Source organism: Mercenaria mercenaria, chromosome 15, assembly GCF_021730395.1.
Source record: "Mercenaria mercenaria strain notata chromosome 15, MADL_Memer_1, whole genome shotgun sequence".
NCBI lineage: Eukaryota > Metazoa > Mollusca > Bivalvia > Venerida > Veneridae > Mercenaria > Mercenaria mercenaria.
In genome coordinates, this window is record NC_069375.1 from 19,841,563 (window position 1) to 19,864,107 (window position 22,545).

At 34.6% G+C, this 22,545-nt stretch overlaps 1 protein-coding gene across 1 annotated transcript in view; it reads left to right on the plus strand.

The window, feature by feature from the left end:
- LOC123548730 (laminin subunit gamma-1-like) overlaps window positions 1-22,275 on the plus strand; it is a 48,318-nt gene extending 26,043 nt beyond the window's left edge. The window contains exons 14-29 of the mRNA XM_053524719.1: window positions 74-186; window positions 883-1,029; window positions 1,438-1,590; window positions 2,217-2,354; window positions 5,150-5,341; window positions 5,905-6,064; window positions 6,632-6,781; window positions 7,438-7,575; window positions 9,684-9,861; window positions 10,394-10,516; window positions 10,866-10,980; window positions 11,173-11,372; window positions 13,000-13,158; window positions 15,109-15,208; window positions 15,741-15,868; window positions 17,388-22,275. Coding sequence (XP_053380694.1) covers window positions 74-186; window positions 883-1,029; window positions 1,438-1,590; window positions 2,217-2,354; window positions 5,150-5,341; window positions 5,905-6,064; window positions 6,632-6,781; window positions 7,438-7,575; window positions 9,684-9,861; window positions 10,394-10,516; window positions 10,866-10,980; window positions 11,173-11,372; window positions 13,000-13,158; window positions 15,109-15,208; window positions 15,741-15,868; window positions 17,388-17,525 — 2,332 coding nt within the window. The 3' untranslated portion in view covers window positions 17,526-22,275. The remainder of the gene's footprint in view (window positions 1-73; window positions 187-882; window positions 1,030-1,437; window positions 1,591-2,216; window positions 2,355-5,149; window positions 5,342-5,904; window positions 6,065-6,631; window positions 6,782-7,437; window positions 7,576-9,683; window positions 9,862-10,393; window positions 10,517-10,865; window positions 10,981-11,172; window positions 11,373-12,999; window positions 13,159-15,108; window positions 15,209-15,740; window positions 15,869-17,387) is intronic.
- Window positions 22,276-22,545: the final 270 nt, after the last annotated feature.

The window sequence follows — 22,545 nt, forward strand, 5'->3', positions numbered from 1 at the left end:
AGTACTTCTGCCATTAGTTACTTACTATAAGAACAAGTGTACACATATGTTATTTGTATCTGTACTGTTACAGGACTACTGGAGAATGTAGGAAGTGTATATATAGCACAGCAGGATTCTACTGTGATAAATGTCTCCCTAATTACTACGGTGATGCTTTAGCTGACGAGAAAGGAGATTGTCAAGGTAGGAGTTTGGTTTTGAAGAAGCGTTGGTATACGTTGGCAGTTATTCCTTGATCAGTCATATCCACAGTAATTGTTTTAAACCCCTGATATTTAAAAGACATCTGATTATTTCATATGCTGCTGTTGTAAAGGCATGGCAGTGGGAAGGGCCATTTACTTTGGGAAGGGCCGTTTACTGATGTTGTAAGAACCTCTGGCCCGACTCATTTGCTTATTTTCTTGGCAGTACATGTACATTTTTGATGTTTGTTATTATAAATGTAAATGTTAATTTGCAATAAAATATGATTAAACTAAACTAAACATGTAAAGGCACCTTTAGAAAATATTGCCACTAGTCTTGTAGTTTCAGTATAGAATTCAAACAAAGACAATAACTTACACCTATAATCTTAAGTTGACTATCTGACAAGTAGTGTGTCTGTGGGTATTAAGAATAGTTGTATTAGCTGTACTGAATTGTTTGTATTTCAGCATGTAACTGTTACCCTCCTGGAACACTGACTGTACTGAATTGTTTGTATTTCAGCATGTAACTGTTACCCTCCTGGAACACTGACTGTACTGAATTGTTTGTATTTCAGCATGTAACTGTTACCCTCCTGGAACACTGACTGTACTGAATTGTTTGTATTTCAGCATGTAACTGTTACCCTCCTGGAACACTGACTGTACTGAATTGTTTGTATTTCAGCATGTAACTGTTATCCTCCTGGAACACTGACTGCAGGTGTAATCTCCTGTAACCCGTCAACAGGAGACTGTCCTTGTCAACCTAATGTGAGAGGACGACAATGTAATGAGTGTGAGGTCGGATACTGGAACCTTGACAGCGGACAGGGTAGGTCTTTTAGTGTATAGAGTTACAAAAGAAAATGTTGGCCATTGTTTGAATATGCCAGTGCACACTTCCACTTTTTAATGCATAAAGGTTACAGTCTAAGGAATTTAAAAATAAACAGATGAATTGAAGAAAGTAAAATAGGCCTATGAATAAGAAGTGTGCTACCTCACAGAGGTTTGGTTTTAGGTTTACATCTTTAATAAGAAATATGAAACTTCTGTTAGTTAATAGAACGAAAAATATATACTATATTACTTTAAGGGAATTCAGTGTTCATTTTATTTTGTATTGAATTGACAAAATTGGGGTAGCATGTAATAAGTGATGCTTTGAAACTTCTGAATTTAAATGTGTAGTGCAAATTAGCAGTGTTTCGTATGTATACAATTATACTTGTTACTACAGGCTGTGAGGCATGTATGTGTGACCGTGAAGGCTCCCTCAATGATACCTGTGATCTCTATACTGGACAGTGTGAATGTAAACCTGGAGTAACAGGCAGAAAGTGTGACCAGTGTCAGAGATTCTACTTCGGATTCTCTGTGGTTGGATGTACAGGTAAGCACAGTGTGCGAGATATTATGATGGTTATATACATCTGTTCCATTTCCATCATACGTATACATATTTCTGTAAATTTTAAAACTGTTGAACTTCGTTAACTCAAACTCGCCAGGCCCAGCAAAATTTCAGTTATTGGTAGTTTGAGCTATCAGACAAAACATACTATACAAGGTTTCTGCTGGAACATGAAGAAGAGTTTGAGCGATAGGTGGTGTACGAGTCATCCGGGTTTGATAAAACGAAGTTTCACTGTATTTTAAAGAAATAAACTGAAATTAAAACAAAGGGCAAAAGAGTTTTAATATCACATGGTATTTTGTTTTGTTTCTATGGCATTATACATGTAAATTCTAAGAAACTTGCTCTAAGTCTTACCAAATTATGATAATATTTGTATTTGTTAGCAGTTGAAGCTAAATGACTTTAAAAGAAGCAATAGATAAAAGATGCAAATCAGTTTTCATCATCCAAAATATTGTGGCTATTTCTGTTACTAACTTTTCATTTTAAAGTTGATTGTCTCTGAAACAGTAAAAACATAAGCAATGGGAAAAAGGTATTTCAAACCGTATTTCTGGTATAGAATAATTAGATTAAATTTGTTTAAAATTTGCTTGCAGCATGTAATTGTGACCCTGAGGGATCATTAGACATGCAGTGTGACCAGTATGGTAACTGTCCTTGTGTACAAGGTGTGGAGGGTAAACGTTGTGACAGATGTATGGAAAACAAATACAACATCACTGCTGGATGTATAGGTATAACACCCTTAAATCTAACATCACTGCCAGATGTATAGGTATAACACCTTTAAATATAACATCACTGCCAAATGTATAGTTATAACATCACTACCGGATGTATAGGTATAACACCCTTAAATCTAACATCACAGCCGGATATATAGGTATAACGCCCTTAAATATAACATCACAGCCGGATGTATAGGTATAACGCCCTTAATATAACATCACTGCTGGATGTATAGGTATAATGTCCTTAAATATAACATCACTGCTGGATGTATAGGTATAACGCCCTTAAATATAACATCACTGCTGGATGTATAGGTATAACGCCCTTAAATATAACATCACTGCTGGATGTATAGGTATAAAGCCCTTAAATATAACATCACTGCTGGATGTATAGGTATAATGCCCTTAAATATAACATCACTGCTGGATGTATAGGTATAACGCCCTTAAATATAACATCACTGCTGGATGTATAGGTATAACGCCCTTAATATAACCACTGCTGGATGTATAGGTATAACGCCCTTAAATATAACATCACTGCTGGATGTATAGGTATAACGCCCTTAATATAACATCACTGCTGGATGTATAGGTATAACGCCCTTAAGTATAACATCACTGCTGGATGTATAGGTATAATGCCCTTAAATATAACATCACTGCTGGATGTATAGGTATAACGCCCTTAATATAGTATCACTGCTGGATGTATAGGTATAACGCCCTTAAATATAACATCACTGCCGGATGTATAGGTATAACGCCCTTAATATAACATCACTGCCAGATGTATAGGTATAACACCCTTTAATATAATATCACAGCTGGATGTATAGGTATAATGCCCTTAAATATAACATCACTGCTGGATGTATAGGTATAAAGCCCTTAAATATAACATCACTGCTGGATGTATAGGTATAACGCCCTTAATATAACCACTGCTGGATGTATACGTATAACGCCCTTAATACTTAATATAACATCACTGCTGGATGTATAGGTATAATGCCCTTAAATATAACATCACTGCTGGATGTATAGGTATAACGCCCTTAATATAATATCACTGCTGGATGTATAGGTATAATGCCCTTAAATATAACATCACTGCCGGATGTATAGGTATAACGCCCTTAATATAACATCACTGCCAGATGTATAGGTATAACACCCTTTAATATAATATCACAGCTGGATGTATAGGTATAACGCCCTTAATATAACATCACTGCCAGATGTATAGGTATAACACCCTTTAATATAATATCACAGCTGGATGTATAGGTATAACACCCTTAAATATAATATCACTGCCGGGTGTATAGGTATAACACCCTTAATATTACATGTACACACTGTTCAGCAGGTAACATATATTTGCTCTTTTAATGCCAGTTTAAGAAAAAACTACTGGCTGTATGTGAGTTGCAGAATATGAACAAAGCTGTCTTTTTAATATCCACCACATAAACCTATGGGTTATAGGCTAAAAGACTACCCAGGCTAAAGGTTAAGAAACTTATTTTCCTGCAATTGCAGGGTTCACACATGTATTAAAAAGTCCTTGAATTTGATGCTTGTCCTTGGAAACACCTTGAAAATGACTATACTTCTGGTAAATCTGAAAAAGTACTATGAACCCTGAATTGCAAATTCGTTAAGATAGAAACAATGCTTGATTTAACATTTATTTCCTAAAAGATACCTTTAAAAGTTAGTAAAACATGCTTTCATGTACTACAACCTTTAAAATACACCACAAAGTTCACATACATTAGTTAGAAACCTTCAATACAAACCATTTGCAGCTTTGAATTTGTTCTCATAAAAATAAAACTAGTTGCACATAGTAAAAATTTTCAAATGCAAACCATTTGCTTTGCAGCTTTAAAATCTACATTTGTTGTCATAAAACTTAACCAAATCGGACACCCTTTTTGTCTATCATATTAAGTGTCTTTAGTCTTAATCAGGTCTAGCAGGAACACTTGTAAATTTCACATTTGAAATACAGTGTTATATGTTGATACCAATAGGACCCTTTATCCAGCTTAATTTCAGCTGTTGTAGTGGTTTTATCTACTGATAATTTTTGCCTCGATTTTCTGTTTTCAGGGCTTTTTTCCCCTATAAATCTACCTCCGGTAAAAGGAGGTAATCCCAATGCAAAAAAGTATGTTTTTTTCCCAAAGTTGAATTTAAAATTCCCAAATGATTATACCTTTTAGGGTTTTTGCTGTTTTAAGATAGTTTTGCTAATTTGTATGTATATTTAGGTAAATTATAATACTGTTGAACAATTACTAAAATGCAATTCATTAATATTTCACACAAAAACACATTTATGTACATTTTGGTAATTTGCAAATTGACCCAATTAAGACAATTTCCGAGAGCCATTTTCCCACCGGTATCGGTGGCATTCCCAAACTGATGAAAAAAAGGCCTGGTTTTCAATATCAAATATACACAGGAAATAATCATGCTTGCATGCTTGCAGGTAATAATACATAGTATTGTATTTCTAATGGAACCTGCATGTGTCATTTATGTATTGCAAAGTAAATTATTGATTTCCATGCTCTTCAACAAGGAATTTCGTGGTAGCCTGCTGAAAAAATTCAGTAATCCGTGTGCTCAAGACATGGGACATTTGAAGCCCTGTGTTTTCACTTCAAGGCAAACTTCCTCTTAATTACTTTCAGTTTATGTTATACCTTTTCTAGTTTGGAAATGCTTTATGTATTTATCAAGTTCACAAGAAACTGTAATAGTTTCATTTTCTACAGATTGTCCACCCTGCTATAGCCTGGTTCAGGAGAGAGTGAACATCCATCGTGGAAAGTTAAGAGAACTTAACAATCTTATATTGAACATTGGCAATGATCCTACAGCATTTAATGATACACAGTTCCTTACACAGCTTACCAGGGTTAATGACTCCGTTAATGTCCTGTTGGATGAGGCTAGAGGGGCTACAAGTAAGTATTTTTCCATTAAAGTGGAGCAGTATCTAGTTTGAAGTTAGTTCTGTTAGTCCTATATTTGTCTGCAATATTTTAATGGCTCTGTTGATTTATCCACCCGTCAGTCCATTGGAAACACTTTTTCTGAGGTTAAGGTCATCACTTATTATTGAGATGTTTAAGTAATTTTTTTTATCCATTTCAACTGAAAATGTTTATGCGCGTTTCACTTGGAAAATCTTGATGGCATATCATTCATTGCAAATCTCCTGTGGGAAATTAGGACAACAAGTAGATAGAGTCAGGATATTTTCATGGTTTAATCATAAAACCTCCAAGGATGAGTGTCAAACACTTTAACTGCTCTCAGTCATTTGTAGTTACAGTACAGTTCATTTGTGTTTTGTCAGCATCTGAAATATAACATTAGTTTAATTTACCAGTTAAAATAGCCATGTATCATAGCCATTAATCTGCTGTAATTTGGGGTCTTGTTAGATCAGGTATATCTTATATGATGGTAGTTTCAGTTAAAGTTGAAAATATATAATTTGAACATTTGACTTGCATATTTGTAGGTGATAATGGTACAATGGGTCAGCAACTCCAGATGCTTCAAGACCATATTCTAGATGTATTGAGCAGGTGTGGCCAGATCACAAGAAATATCCTAACTGCAGGACAGACAGCCCAAAGCAGCAATGATGATATAATGAAGGCAGAAGAAGCCATCTCTAGGTCTGTAGTATTGAATTTTTTTTTAAACTGGACTGGAAGAAAGGAAATATACATGTGCTGTTAACATTGGTTGTGGACTAATTTGTGAGGATTTTATGGTTAATTCAGTCCTGAAAATAAAATATTTATGATAATAAAATTAATTTAAAAAATTATATTTGAAGACCAAGAATTCAGGTTCCTTAGAAATGGCCATTTAAGCCAAAATCTAGAAATTTTATGCAAAGGAAATTGAATGAATTAACGACACAGTAGATAAGTGATATTTTAAATATAAAAGGATCTTTGTTGAATTTAAAAAATATGTAGAAATCTGTTATCCTGCAAGTACCCTTGGCTAGCATGATAGGCAAACAACATATTACAGATCAAAAGTTTGCTTGTTTGTCTACGAGATAAGGAAATGCTTACAGCAACTATATCTTAAAGACTGTACACTATTTTGTCACTGAATGTTGTTGAAAAAATGTGTTTCACTTGTCAAGTAGACCAATACTTAGCAAATATAATAATAATAGTTTAAGCTTTCCACCCATGTATTATCTTTTGTATGTACAATGTTTGCAGGGCAGAGACAGCTCTGAAGGCAGCAGAGAATTACATTGATACAGAAGGTCAAGCAGCGTTACAACGAGCTAAAGATGCTCTCAAAAACTTTGGTCAGCAGTCAGCACAGATGACAGAAATAGCTACAGAATCTAAAGAGCTGTCAATGAGGTACGGTTTTATATTCTGAGTACTGAAAGTTTCTGTTGATAAATTTTAATTCTTCACTTACCATAGTGAATGTTTCAATTAATAGTGGCTCTACAAATCTTTTTATTGTTATCAGTCTTATAAACTTGTTCTTTAATGTTTGAACAAAGCAAACATTTTTTCAAAAACGTTAAGAACCTGATCCCTTTATTTCGTTAAGAAACATATCTTTTAAGTAGAATCATAAATGAAGTAGGATCGGTTTTAGTCAGTCTCAAATATTTTCTTTATGTTAGAATTTTGTGTGTCTTTTGCTCAGTATTATTTAGGCAGAGGCACCATGTAAAGTCAATAACATCAAAGGTGCATGCAACACACTGGCATATATACAGGGCCTGGCTACATAACATTGCTTCTGTAAAGTCTGGGAAATCAGTAGCCGAGGTCAAGAGACCCTGAAGTGGACTTATGTTGAAACAATAAGCAATGGCAGTTATCATAAGCAAGCTGTGCCTTATGACCACTGCTGCCGTATCATCCCATGTTTGTTCTGGTGCAAACACATGTTGATTTTAAGCATTAAGTAGTGCTTTAATTAATCAAAAATGTGTCACATGATTAAAATTATAACACAGTAGTCATATTGTGCTGTAAAATCCTGGTTTTATGTATTTCAGGCAATTGGAAGAAGCCAAGAGGATTGAGATGATGTCAAAGAAAGCCCTAGAGACATCTAATGAGGCACTGAGACTGGCCATAGAGACATTGCAGATGCCACAAAACATTCAGCAAGATATACGTGACCTCAGAATCAGGTAAACATACGTGTGTGATACAAACCATATGTTACACCCGTCATATGACTGAAAAATTGTTGAAAAAGATGTTAAACCTGAACACACACACATGTTTCTTACAACTTTTGCTGAAATCTGGTTCCTAGGTTATAAAACTGGAGTACAGAAACAGTCTCTGTACTCAGGCATTTAATAAGCTGGTTCTGAGCTCTATCTTGATATTGACCAATAGCAGGGCTGAATTGCTTGAGACAGATCTTGGGGATTATTTATAAATAACTATGTTACATAATAATAATTATGTTTAACAGTTTGGCCATACATCAGAAATACTCCACCCCACAAACAAGTTAAAAATAGAGCAACCTTTCAGCCCAGTGAGAACATTTTATGTTACAAATTGTGTTTTGGTGCAGACTATGGTAGTTGTACCATTAGTCATCTTTAAATATCCAAGTCATTTTCAATTTTCTCTGGTATTTGTCTTTATTTGCTACAGTTTGTCTCAGTTTAAAGTGTTTTACCATCAGGGATCTTCATTGAGAATTCTTTCAACACTGTAATTGCATTATTAGTCTGTCGCCTTTGCCAGTTTAAGGAATTAAAAAAAAAAGATGGTATTTGCACTGATTTGAAGCTTTTTATTTTTAGCTCACATGTCACAAAGTGACAATGTGAGCTTCTGTGATCACGCAGCGTCCGTCGTGCGTACGTGCATCCGTGCGTGCTTAAACTTTTGCTTGTGACCACTCTAGAGGTCACATTTTTCATGGGATCTTTATGAAAGTTGGTCAGAATGTTTATCTTGATGTTATCTAGGTCAAGTTTGAAACTGGGTCAGCTGCGATCAAAAACTAGGTCAGTAGGTCTAAAAATAGAAAAACCTTGTGACCTCTCTAGAGGCCATACTTTTCAATGGATCTTCATGAAAGTTATTCAGAATGTTCACCTTGTTGATATCTAGGTCAAGTTCGAAACTGGGTCACGTGCCAACAAAAACTAGGTCAGTAGGTCAAATAATAAAAAAACCTTGTGACCTCTCTAGAGGCCATATTTTTCATGGGATCTGTATGAAAATTGGTCAGAGTGTTCATCTTGATGATATCTAGGTCAAGTTCGAAACTGGGTCAACTGTGGTCAAAAACTAGGTCAGTAGGTCTAAAAATAGAAAAACCTTGTGACCTCTCTAGAGGCCATACTTGTGAATGGATCTTCATGAAAATTGGTCAGAATGTTCACCTTGATGATATCTAGGTCAAGTTCGAAACTGGGTCACATGCCATCAATAACTAGGTCAGTAGGTCAAATAACAAAAAAACCTTGTGACCTCTCTAGAGGCCATATTTTTCATGGGATCTGTATGAAAATTGGTTAGAATTTTTATCTTGATGATATCTAGGTCAGGTTCGAAACTGGGTCAACTGCGGTCAAAAACTAGGTCAGTAGGTTTAAAATTAGAAAAACCTTGTGACCTCATCGAGAGGCCATACTTTTCAATGGATCTTCATGAAAGTAAGTCAGAATGTTCACCTTGATGATATCTAGGTCTTCTTCGAAACTTGGTCACGTGTTTTTAATAACTAGGTCAGTAGGTCAGATAACAAAAAAGCCTTGTGACCTCTCTAGAGGCCATATTTTTCATGGGATCTATATGAAAATTGGTCTGAATGTTCATCTTGATGATATCTAGGTCAGATTTGAAACTGGGTCAACTGCAGTCGAAAACTAGGTCAGTAGGTCTAAAAATAGAAAAACCTTGTGACCTCTCTAGAGGCCATACTTTTGAATGGATCTTCATGAAAATTGGTCAGAATGTTCACCTTGATGATATCTAGGTCAGTTCGAAACTGGGTCACGTGCCGTCAATAACTAGGTCAGTAGGTCAAATAATAAAAAATCTTGTGACCTCTCTAGAGGCCATATTTTTCAGTGGATCTTCATGAAAATTGGTTAGAATTTTTATCTTGATGATATCTAGGTCAGATTCAACACTGGGTCACATGAGCTCAAAAACTAGGTCACAATGTCAAATAACAGAAAAAAAACGACATCATACTCGGTTTAAAACTGGGTCAGGTGGGGACAGGTGAGCGATTCAGGACCATCATGGTCCTCTTGTATTACAGAAGAGAAGATGCTGAGCGCAAATATGGACAGACAAAGTTCTTTGCAGAGAAGGCATTGAACATGTCAATGGAAGCATACAAGGAGGCACTTGACCTCTACTCACAGGCCACCTCGTTACAGTTACCAGGTATCAATGTCAACCAACTCATTGAGGAATCTAACAGGATCAAAGAAGAGGTAAATATGAACTTCCTGTATACCTGTATAACTTTAATAAAGGATAGCTAAGTTTTTATCGATTTATTTTAGCTTGATTATGCTGATTTGAATGTAAGCTTTATGTGTCAGAAACCTGCGTGCTGTTGTTGAAATAGCTGACATCTTATGCAGGACACCAGTGATCCCCATATAAAAAAAAACTGCATTATTTAAAGTAAACCAGTGCTGTCTGCATTGTATATAAAAAGTTCCTGGAAATAGATGTAATTGTTTCAAGATTTCAATATTACCGATAGTTGGAGTTGCTGCACATAAAGTGAATATTGACCGCATCAAATAAAAGTAATGACTGTATTTGTAGATCTACTTCTTTACTTTTATCCAAATCTGATTTTGAAATCACATTTTTTTTTTTTTTTTTTAAAGTAGTGCCATATATCAAAACATGTTGATGAAAATATTGTCATTAGTAATCATACATATCAAAGATAAAATAGTGCAAATTGGTTTTAGAAATTTAGGAGTGTAACATAGTACTTGATAATTCCAGGCTGCTGAAATTAAGCGAGATGCAATGGAACTGATCGCAAAGAACAAGGATTTGTTGGACGAGGTAGCTGAGCAAAGACAGACTGCCCAGGATTTACTTGATAGTGGAATAAAACACCAGCAGGTTGTTAATTGTCTTTTTGATTTTGTTAAGTTATATAATAGATTGATGCTCAACTTTGTTGATTAGCTATGGTGGTGAGTTAGCCTAACAAGTTCTCCATACTTTGAATTTGTAGTGTCATGTTCTTTACAACTAACTGGTCATGACATAAATCGAAAATGGAGGATGAATGCATTCTTAGGTATTGTCAGCAATACTATTGTTGTTGAGAACATCCTATTTCATGTTAACTGAACTTCCCATAAGTCCTGGTGACTGAACTCGCCCATCTCATGTGGATTGAACAGCTTCTTTGAGAGCAATACTTTACAGGCAACTTTATTAGTTATGAAATGATTTCAACTTTCAGAGAGCTGATGGGTTACTAGCAGATGTAGATAGTGCAAGAGCAAAGGCGAGAAAGGCTGTGGAAATGGGAGAAAGAACACTGAAAGAAGCAAACGAGACTTTACAGACATTGCTTGGTAAACTTGTTTATATTGTTCATTTTCTGCCAGTACTGACCTTCTTATAGCTTAGGAAATGCTTTTCAAACTTCATTTTGAAAGTTTAGTGCCAAAAAAACTAATGGATTAGATTTGGCATAGTAAGCTTAAGGTTTGTGTAAACGATATCATCTTATAAATACTAATACATATGTACTTTTTACTTTAAAGGATTTAACCAGGTAGTACAGGATAGCCGAGGTAAAGCTGAAGAGGCCCTGAAGGAGGTTCCAGAGATTGAAGCCCTCATACAAGAGGCAGAGAATCGAACCCAGGTGGCTCGTGATGCTCTCAGCGGTGCAGAGAGTGACGCCAATGATGCACTTAGCACAGCAGAGGAAGCAGAACGTGTTGCTCAAGGAGCATCTGATGTAAGTGAAGATAGAATAAAACTCGACCTGTATTCATCAGTTTACTAAGATTTTAGACATTTGTGTCTTTATGGTAGTAGTGATTGTGATGATTTTTAGCTCGACTATACGAAGTATAAGGAGAGCTATCCTACTCGCCCCGGCGTCGGCGTCTTTCCGCATCCCCACCTTGGTTAAAGTTTTGGTGCACTTTCTCTTTTTTCAACATATCTCTGTAATTACTTGATGGATTTGATTCAAACTTGAAATACTTATTCCTCATCATCATCCGCATCATCTGACATAAGGGCCATAACTCTGGCACCAATATTTCATGAATTATCCCCCCTTTTCACTTAGATTTTCAGGTTAAAGTTTTGATGCACTTTCACTCTATCTCTGTTATTACTGAATGGATTTGATTCAAACTTAAAATAGTTGTTCAACATCATCACCCACATCATATGACACAAGATGCATTACTCTGGCACCATTTTTTCATGAGTTATTCCCCCTTTTTGCTTAAAATTTCAGGTTAAAGTTTTGGTGCACTTTCACTCTACCTCTGTTATTACTGAATGGATTTGATTCAAACTTAAAACAGTTGTTCAGCATCATCACCAACATCATATGACACAAGATGCATAACTCTGACACAATTTTTCATGAATTATTCCCCTTTTTACTTAGAATTTCAGGTTAAAGTTTTATGCACTTTCACTCTTATCTTTGTTATAACTGAATGGATCTGATTCAAACTTAAACAATTGTTCAACATCATTACCCTTATCATATGATGCAAAGTGCATAACTCTGGGACCAATTTTTCATGAATTATTTCCCCTTTTTACTTAGAATTTTAGGTTAAAGTTTTGATGCACTTTCACTCTGTCTCTGTTATTACTGAATGGATTTGATTCAAACTTAAAATAGTTGTTCAACATCATCACCCACACTATATGACACAAGCTGCACAACTCTGGCACCAATATTTAATGAATTATGCCCCTTTTTGCTTAGGATATACTTATATAGTGTTTTGATACATTTTATCTTTACCTCTCTAATTACTTTAAGTTGAATTTTTTGACATAGACTCAGGCTGTTGTGCAATATCTTCATCCACAATTGGAGTCATTAAACACTCCAGTGACAGCTCTAGTTTCCTCAGATGTGCCCAGTTTCACTATCCAGCATCGAAATAGTCGAGCACGCTGTCTCCTGTGACAGCTCTTGTCTTGTTAAGAAGTAGCTCAAACAGCAACAAAAGACTGCAAAAGCTACTATGCAAAATATCAGAATTACAAATAAATGCTCTAGATACTTAGACCTGAATATTTGCCATACTCATGGGAACATTGCTGTTCATTATAGTATTTAATTTAATAAACACCCTATGAGAGCATTACATTTTCGTAAAAATGAGTTGTTTTGAAGGAGTATGGTTATTGATGCCTTCCTTGTTGGACTTTCTGTTCAGTAAAATGTTTATTACTACATAAGGATGTACAGCGTTTTACAATTAACTTTCTTGTTACTAGCACAATAGACTGAAAGCACAGTAGAAATAATCCGGTGAAACTTAGTCATAATAGTTTTGTGCCTATGTTTAATGACTACTATTGTCTGATGACATTTGTTACCGTAGGAGGCAAGCAGGATCCGCCAAGAGGCAGGCAGAACCAAACAGAAAGCAGCTGATCTGAAAGACAATGCTGATCTTCTAGCTAAAGATGTGGAAGACTCTGAGGAACAAGTTGACAACCTGAAAATACAGGCTAACAATGACAGAGATCTTGCAGAGAATGTAAGTAAACATGTTCTTGTATTTAATAATTTCTGTATACAGAGTTTTTAGCTCGACTATTCGAAGAATAGTCTAGCTATTCTACTCACCCTGGCGTCGGCGTCACACCTTGGTTAAGTTTTTGCATGCAAGTACATACAGCTATCATTTAAAGGCATATAGCTTTGAAACTTATTTATTCTTTTTCTAGGTCAATTACCAACCTCACTGGGTCAAGTTCGATAACTCTAACATGTATTTTGGGCAAATTATGAGAATTCTGGTTAAAGTTTTATATGCAAGTTACAATCTCCAAAACTGATGTAGATATTGAATTGAAACTTCACATGTGTCTTCGGGAATATAAAACTAGTTGATAGCACCAAGTCCCATAACTCTGACCTTCATTTTGGCCAAATTATGCCCCCTTTTGGACTTAGCAAATTCTGGTTAAAGTTTTGCGTGCAAGTACATACAGCTATTACTAAAAGGCATATAGATTTGAAACTTATTTTTTCTTTTTCTAGATCAATTACCTGCCTCACTGGGTGAAGTCCCATAACTTTGACATGTATTTTGGGCAAATTATGCCCCCTTTTAGACTTAGAAAATCCTGGTTAAAGTTTTACATGCAAGTTACTATCTCCAAAACTACTACAGATATTAAATTGAAACTTCACATGTGTCTTCGTGGTTATAAAACTAGTTGATAGAATCAAGTCCCATAACTCTGACATGTATTTTGGGCAAATTATGCCCCCTTTTGGACTTAAAGTTTTGCGTGCAAGTACATACAGCTATTGCCAAAAGTCATATAGCTTTGAAACTTATTTATTCTTTTTCTAGGTCAATTACAAACCTAACTGGGCCAAGTTCCATAACTCTTAACATGTATTTTTGAGCAAATTTTGCCCCCTTTTGGACTTAGAAAATTCTGGTTAAAGTTTTACATGCAAGTTACTATCCCCAGAACTAATGCAGATATTGAATTGAAACTTAACATGTTTCTTCGGGGTTATAAAACTAGTTGATAGCATCAAGTCCCATAACTCTGATTTACATTTTGGTCAAATTATGTCCCCTTTCGAACTTAAAACTCTTTTGATATTTAACATTTTGGGTAATCATTTTCTGCTTCTGTGACAATATTTCGAATAGTCGAGCTTGGCTGTCTTACGGACAGCTCTTGTTGATGTTTTCAAATAATTTGAGGGAATTGCTTCATACTATTGCAGGGGGCCTCCGTGGCCAAGTGGTTAATGTTGCCGACCTTGAATCACTTGCCTCTCATTATTGTGGGTTTGAGCCTCACTTTTGGCATTGAATTCTTCATGTGAGAAAGCCATGAAGGCTTATGGAAGGTTGGTGGTTTTACCCTGGTGCCTGCTCATGAAATAATGCACAGAGGGGCGTCTAGGGTCTTCCTCCGCCATCAAAGCTGGAAAGTCTCTATATGACCTATAATTTTGTTGGTGTGAAGTTAAACCCAACCAAACAAAACAAAAAAAAGAATCACCATTGCAGGAAAACCTTCCAGATACCATTTCATGTTGTTTGTTTGCTTTTTATGCCCCCGAAGGGAGGCATATTAGTTTTCAACTGTCCGTTCGTTAGTCACAACATTAACTTTTTGCATGAAGACACTTTACTCGCGAACCACTGCACCCAGGACATTCAAACTTCACATGCTGATAGTACTTATTGAGTACACGACCCCTACTAACTTTGGGGTCACCAGGTCAAGGTCACCAGGTCAAAGGTCAGCGCACTGCGGGGGCATTTGTCACCATTAGTGACAGCTCTTGTTCCATATATATCATGTTTTAAGAAAGAAAATTGTACTTTGTAAGATCCTTTTAAGGTAAATTTTAGATGGGCTAAATATTCACAATTGCTATGTCTTCAATATTTTTTGTGTACAATAATTGTTAAATGTTCTTTAGATGTGATTGGACAACTTGTATTTTCCAGGCATTGCAACAAGCAGGACAGGCCAAACAGACAGCGAAAGATGCAGCTGACAAAGTGGCTGATGCTCTTGCTAAAGTTGAGAATATCAGCAGCATTCTAGGTATGTAGAGAGTATGTAACACAATATGATACAGTTAGGCCCAGATTCATCAGCGTTTTAAATCTGCATTTGTGGCGATAAGTTCAAATCTCAAACAATACCAATTGAAGTTACTCCTTGTATGTGTCAGTACATAGTCGCACAGCAACTGACATAAATATTTCTATTCAGCTGATTTTAATAAAACAAAACACAAACCCTTGGAAGAATACAACATGAAAATGGTCTGCACACTTAGCTCAGTAGCTCATCTATGGACCCTGGGGTCATATTTTTGATACCCTGGAGGGGCTTATGTTCTCTGTGATAATTAGGTAAATAACATTGTGTCTGTAATCATTTGTCCTCTTAATTATTTAGGGACATTGGCAGCTACTTGTGAGAACAGGTACGTACTGGTACAGAATCCAGGAACACTGGTTATTTGTACTGCTTGTCATAACATAACTGAATTACTGTTCAAAAACAGCGTTAGACCCAAAACAACAAACAAACAGTAGGAAAATACTGAAAAATAACTCTATAATTTTAGCAACATTGAGAGATCTGGACACTGCTGAGCTTGACAGACTGGAGGTTGAACTAGCAGCAGCAGAACAGACACTTAAAGATGCAGACCTAGAATCTCAGTTCAAGAACCTTACTACAGCTAATGACCAGGTTTGTTTGCTTTCAGATCTATAAAATCTTCTAAAATGAGGAATAACGCAGGCTTATTTTTCTATATTCAGTACCTGTATGAAACTTAAGTCAGAATGTCAGTTGTATGAAATCTGTGAGAATTTAGAAGAATACAATCATTTTATTACAAGAAGAATCATTGGATTTTAAGTAGTCAGATATGCATAAATGACACCATAAGATATAATATTCAGTATTAGCTTTTGTATTAATGATAAGAACACTGTAAGAATGTCAGTCTCAGTAACATAGTTTCAAAACTGACTGGTTAACACCTGGCTCATTCTTTAACCTTGACCATGGCAAGGCTGCACTGTAACACTGGCCTTGTAGCTGAGTTTTATTACCAGCTTTGCATGGAGAGAATGTCACTTTATTGGCAATAAACTTGAATGAGATTGGACACTAAACAGAAATGTAAAATTTTAGTTAAATATTCTTGTTCAGAGTGAAATCTGTATATTGAATATCCTAGTACTAAAATTATAAAAGTAAGTTTAGAGACCAGTCTAAAAATTCCAGCTCCTGATTGGTTGTGTCTGAGTACAGGTTTGAAATTGACCAATGGTAGTGTTTTATTATGAGACTGGTCTTCACGCTCAGTTTTTTATGGGTCCAGAGATTATCACAGTAACAGATACATAATACCTTATGTAGAAACAGAAAGGGATATTAAACCTTAACAAATAGACAGAGTATGGACTTTGCATATTCAAAATTAGAGTGAAGCTTTTTTTATGCCCCCAGCATCTACTGATGCGGGAGGCATATAGTGATTGACCTGTCCGTCCGTTCGTTCGTCCGTCCGTACGAGGTTAACCAAATGAGACTGTTTTGTCTAGAAAACAGTACCCCTTACTAGAATGACTTGATACTAATGCAGATGTAACCTGTGATCATTCCTCATCTTCAGACATCACTTGACCTCATTTTGGATTTAGGTCGATTTATATGGGCCATCTCCTGGTTAACCAAATGGGACCGTTTCGTCTAGCATCAATACCCCTTACAAGAATGAATTGATACTAATACAGATGTAAACTGTGACCATTCCTCATCTTCAAACATCACCTGACCTCAGTTTGACCTTGACCTCGTTTTGGACTTAGCTGCAAAATCTATCGACAAGGATGCCTCTGGGGGCATCAAGCGTTTATTGAACACAGCTCCTTGTTAAGCTTTTGAAACAGTTGGGAAAAGCAGAAAAATTATACCAAGGGTTACATGAACATAACCCTTACAATGCTAGACACCATTAATTCTGCCTTTGCAAACAGTGTAGATCATGATCAGCCTGCACATCCGTGCAGTCTGATAATTCTACACTGTTCACCATTCTATTTTTTTGGTTTGCACCCCTTTTAACAGTTAATGGTACTGTCCAAATTGGAAGATGGGCAAGTTCATTATAGAAACTAAGCGTGGTAAGGAATAATACAAGCAATTCAGTAAACGGGATGATTTGAACTGTATTAAAATGTGTGTCTTCATACTTCAGGTGAAGATGTTTGTGCAGGACTACAGGCAAGATCTGTCTGAGCTTGAAGCTGATGTGATGAATGTGAAGGATATTATGGAATCCCTACCTGATGGGTGTTTCAAGAATATAGACATTGAGACACCTACAGCCCAGTAACTCACCAGGTTCATTGTACAGAGACTTTATATATCATCTTGTACAGAATATCATTGTCTTAAACAAAAGTGTCGCTATTCTCATTTCATTGTAACTGTGCTGACAAATCTTCACTTGTCCTGTCACACTCGTTGACGAACATAAGTAAAGACTGAAGATTTTGCACAAATGATGAAATATATATACACGTATAGCTACTAGCTAGAGAAGCCAATTTTAATTTTGGCAAAAATTCTGAGAATTTGTGCTGTTTACATTATGTTCAGTATAATGCTAGGATTTATTGAGGCATTAGAAAAGATGTAAATATTCCAATTTTACTCAGTTGTATACTAGTTGACAGGTGGAGTTTGAATGATGCATTTTATGTCTGCATCATTTCTCTAGTTTGCTTCAGTTTTTGTCATAAATATTTTACAAATTTTGATATAATCAAGGCTTCATGCTTTATTAGATGAAAATCATTTTTATGAATGGAATATTTTATAAAATTGCAATTGGGTTTCAAGAGTAGAAGTTTTAGTACTTATAACGTGTGTAACAAAACAATTTTGTACGAATATCTTCCGGTTATGTATAAACTGACATACATAGATATATTATTTGCATGGCCAGTATATGTGTATGTGTACATATTTTTTTGATACTTACATCATTGATTTACTGGTGGGTAAAATTTCATATCTTGTGACATTATTATTATTACTTTCTATTTAATTTTTGGTCAATATTTAAAAAAAAAACAAAAAAACAACATATATGCTATTTAACTACATTGCATAATTCAGTTGTGATGTCAAATTTTCTTATATTTCTTTTACTCTTAATGTGCATAATTTAAAATTATTTTATCTGATTATTTTTTGTTGATCAAAGATTTTCAAGTTTGTCAGTATAATTCATTAACTGAAGATTGAAACACTGTTTAAACCACACAATTTTTTGTTGTTGATTTCTCTCAACATACAAACCCGAAAATGTGAAGGTGTTCAAGATCGCTTGAAATTACCTCCTAATTATATTGTGCAATTGACCTTACAACAAATGGATGATATCTGCGCCTTATTGTATTTGTCAGGCATAAGCTTTTTAAAATATATCCTACCATGTGGCTTGTAAGATGTCAATCAGACTTTTCATTAAAATTCGGAATATACATATTCAAAATTACAGAAGATTAGTGTTAGGTCAGGTTGAAAACAGACTTGTCAGAAAGGTATTTGTTCTACACATTTCCTCGAGGCTTGTATCGATCGGGAAAGTCTAAAATGAGTTGTTTTTGTACAAATGGTTGTCATTTTTTTTTTTTATGTTTTTATTGAATATTTATACATACAAGAATTGTAAAATTTAACTTTAAACTAACATAAACTTATTCTTTCATCTTGTGAAAGTTTTTTATCTAGGATGTTTTTTTATGAACAAAAGTTTTACATAGGACCTATGCAATATTTCTGTGATTGTTTGTAAAATATTTTGCTATCGGTACTGACCCGTGAATCTCTTACTCCTGACTTGGTATGAATACAAGCTGTAGATGATGGAAGGAAGGTGTATGTTTGATTAAGTCTGGTCACTCTTCAGAAAATTATTCTCTTGACTGTAAACTGTTCAATTAACTATTGATCATGAACTTAGAAACCTAAATTTAAGTGAAAATACTGAAAAATACCAAGAAAAATTATGTCTATATTTAGTATGACTTGCCAAATTATTGACAGAGAAAATTGCAGTTGATAGTAAATTTCTGTTTCCTTTTTATTGAATTATTTCAGGAGAATAACTTTGTGAAAAAATGCACTAGAATGTAATAACATGCTTACTAGAATTACCATTATATCATATATAACTGTGCCAAAATTCATGTTTTGTGTTGTGTCCTTAGTGAATTATGCATTTCTTAAGAAATTTATATATATGCTTGTAATTTTTTATAGAAAATTTTGTATTTTGTAATAAATGAAATATTTTAATGTTTTTTAGTTTTAGCTTTATGATAAAGACATCTACATTTTAGATTTTTAGAAGCATTTTGCAACTGATGCTAAATTGTTTTTTTTACAAGTTGCACACGGATAAAGCTTGTATAATGTGAAGCAGTCATATACTTTTCATTCTGCTTGTAGTTACCTTATTTATCAGTGCAGTGGATTTTATCATCTTTTTGTAGTTTCAGAGTAGACACAAAATTTAATACATTTACATGTATCAACTTTCCTTGCCTTTCTCTACCTTTTTAACTATGTAAAATGTAATATTTCTTTGTTGGGAAGCAGTGAGAAGTCTTGCTGTCTTGTTTTCTTCATTTCAAGGTAAATTTCAAAATGACAGGTTTTTTATATTTTTTGTAAGTTAAGACCTTTAATTTTTATTATCGTAGGGTAACATTGTAGTGTGGTTGTCAGATAGAACATAGAGGTGCCATCTTCATGATCTCCATAGTAACATACCAGCTTTATTCTCTCGTACAAATAGATTATATGTCATATCATTTCAGTGTTAGTATTGTAAAAATGATCACACACCTTGTCATTCTCAGCTTTTTCACCAGTGATTGAGAAGTTTTTGACTTAATTGTGAACAAAAATACAATCAAAATACAAAAAAAAAATGTATATGAAGTGTAATGAAAGGATTGAATAAGTCTCAGATTTGAAAGGATTTTACTCAATTATCGAGTTTCATTGGACTTTTCATGGAAGATGTTTTAATTATTTTTTCATATAAATTTCTGTAAGATTAAAACAATTAATTTTTTAAATACATTGTAAGGTTAGTCAGAAATGCTAAGTGTTAATATATTTTGTGGTATTCTTGTTCGAAAAACCTACATTTAATAATGTTTATTTGTTGTAAGTGCACTTCAGATTAATGAAATATAATGTGATCCTGTATAAATAGGTTTCATGTAAATACCATTTGTCGTAGGTGATGTAAATGCTAGTTGTATCATTGATTTTTTATTGCTTTGTACTTCTTTTATTCACATTTTGTTCTAATGTAAGTCATGTGCATTAGGTATATGTCGATTTTTACATTTAACACTGCTACTGGGTGAACTCTGCTGATCTCTCGGTTCTGTCCTTTAAGCAATGTTGCCATTCTGGTAAATGATTAGTTGAACATTTGAGAAGTTGGCAAACTGTCCTGTGTCAGGAAAAGAAACTTTCGGACAAATGTATTAACCTTTACCCTGCTAAATTTCTAAAATGGACTGGTCCAACATTCAGTTTGGGCAATACCATTTATTACTCAAAGGGGTTTTCACTGAAAACTTACTGACTGAAAAGCGAACAGTGCAGACCATGATCAGACTGCAAGGCTGATCTTGGTCTGCACTGGTCGCAAAGGCAGAAACACTTGCCCCCAGCAGGCTAAAGGTATTAATACAGCTCACAGATGACGCCTAATTAGCAGTGTTTGTCAAACATCTGCTTGATGGCAATCATGTAAACTTATTCCTTCGATACGTTGAGCTTTTAAATAGTCTTGCTTTTTTGCTCTTTAAACTTATAGCAAGTAGTTTAAAAATGAAATTGAAGAAATCCAGAATGTCATAATAGAAAATCTGCATAATCAAACTAAAATAAAAGCCAGAAAAATTGGATTATATGATTTGCTGAGAGGCTTTCAGTCCTTTTCATTGGTAAATATCTTGTCCTGAACATGTCATTTCTTATGATTGCATGCTAGTCAAAGACTGGGAAGATTAAAGTTTCCTGTTTGTGGATTTTGTAAGCACCCTTGAATTATTTTGTGGTTTTTTTAGACAGAACAATATTAAGTTCATGGTAGCAGCAAGGCGGTTGAATAAGTAATTGAAGTTGTCTTTGTAATGTTATAGTTTTACCTTGCTGCAGCAACACATCAGGTTTTCTGTTAACAGTTGTGTATGAATACATTGAATATTTACCTAAGTAAACACACAATTCAAGGTATCATTGTTCACTTTAAAATTCCTGTTTCAATTCAAATTAGCTTTCTATGTTTGAATTCAGGTATATTATTTCTTCAGTAACGGCTAGCATGCATACACTTGTTACAAAAAAAGAGAAGTAAGGGTGGTGCTATACCTAAATAGTTTTGTTGTCATTTATATTTATTTTATACAAGTATAAGTGTATTAGTACTTTAACTGAATAAATGTATAATAAATTGTATTTAGTCTTTTGTAATAGTCAAATACATTTACTTTTTATTTGTAAAACAGTACATAGATACTTGATATATGGCGGTGTTTTAGAATAACAGACACAAGATGTGTTCTTCTCCAAATCTTCTAGTAAAACATTTTTGATTTACATATTTATTCACAGTCCTCTGAAAAGTGGTTAATTAATAATTGATAATAAATTAAATTGTTTGATGTGATAAATCTTAACTTTTCTACAAATTGTTTACTGGTTTCGAAATATAAGCAGTTTGATAGTTTCTATAAGGTCTCAATATATGTAAACACGGTCACTCAAAGTCTACCTCTTACAAAATGTTAAGTGGACATTATAGTCTCTGGTAAACAGATGCCACCAGAAACACTGAAAAGTGTGTGTTTGAAAGAAAACATCTGCTATAATGGGTTGCTTTTTGATGTTGACTTTGGTTTTACTGTATCACTAGGAACACATATTCTTTCAAATATAAACTAAACCTCAAGTGAAAGTGTAAGGGAAAACTCATGATAACTATGTTAGCTTTAAACTCATTTCCCTGTCTGAAATTTTGTATTAAAATAAACCATTGTTAATATGTTTGCAGTTATTCCTTTCTATTTTTTCCGTATCTGAGGAGCATTACATGTACAGTGTGAAGGGAAGTAGTTTTTATACAGCGAAGCCAGGCAGCTTAGCTCAATAGGGAGAGCGCAGATGTACAGATCGCGGGGTCATGAGTTTTGTGCTCAGTTATAATTGATAAAAGACATTGTGTCTGCAATTATTCGTCCTCTTCCTCTGATTTATGTGGGGAAGTTTGCAGTTACTTGAGGGTAACAGGTTTGTACTGGTACAGATGCCTTGAACAC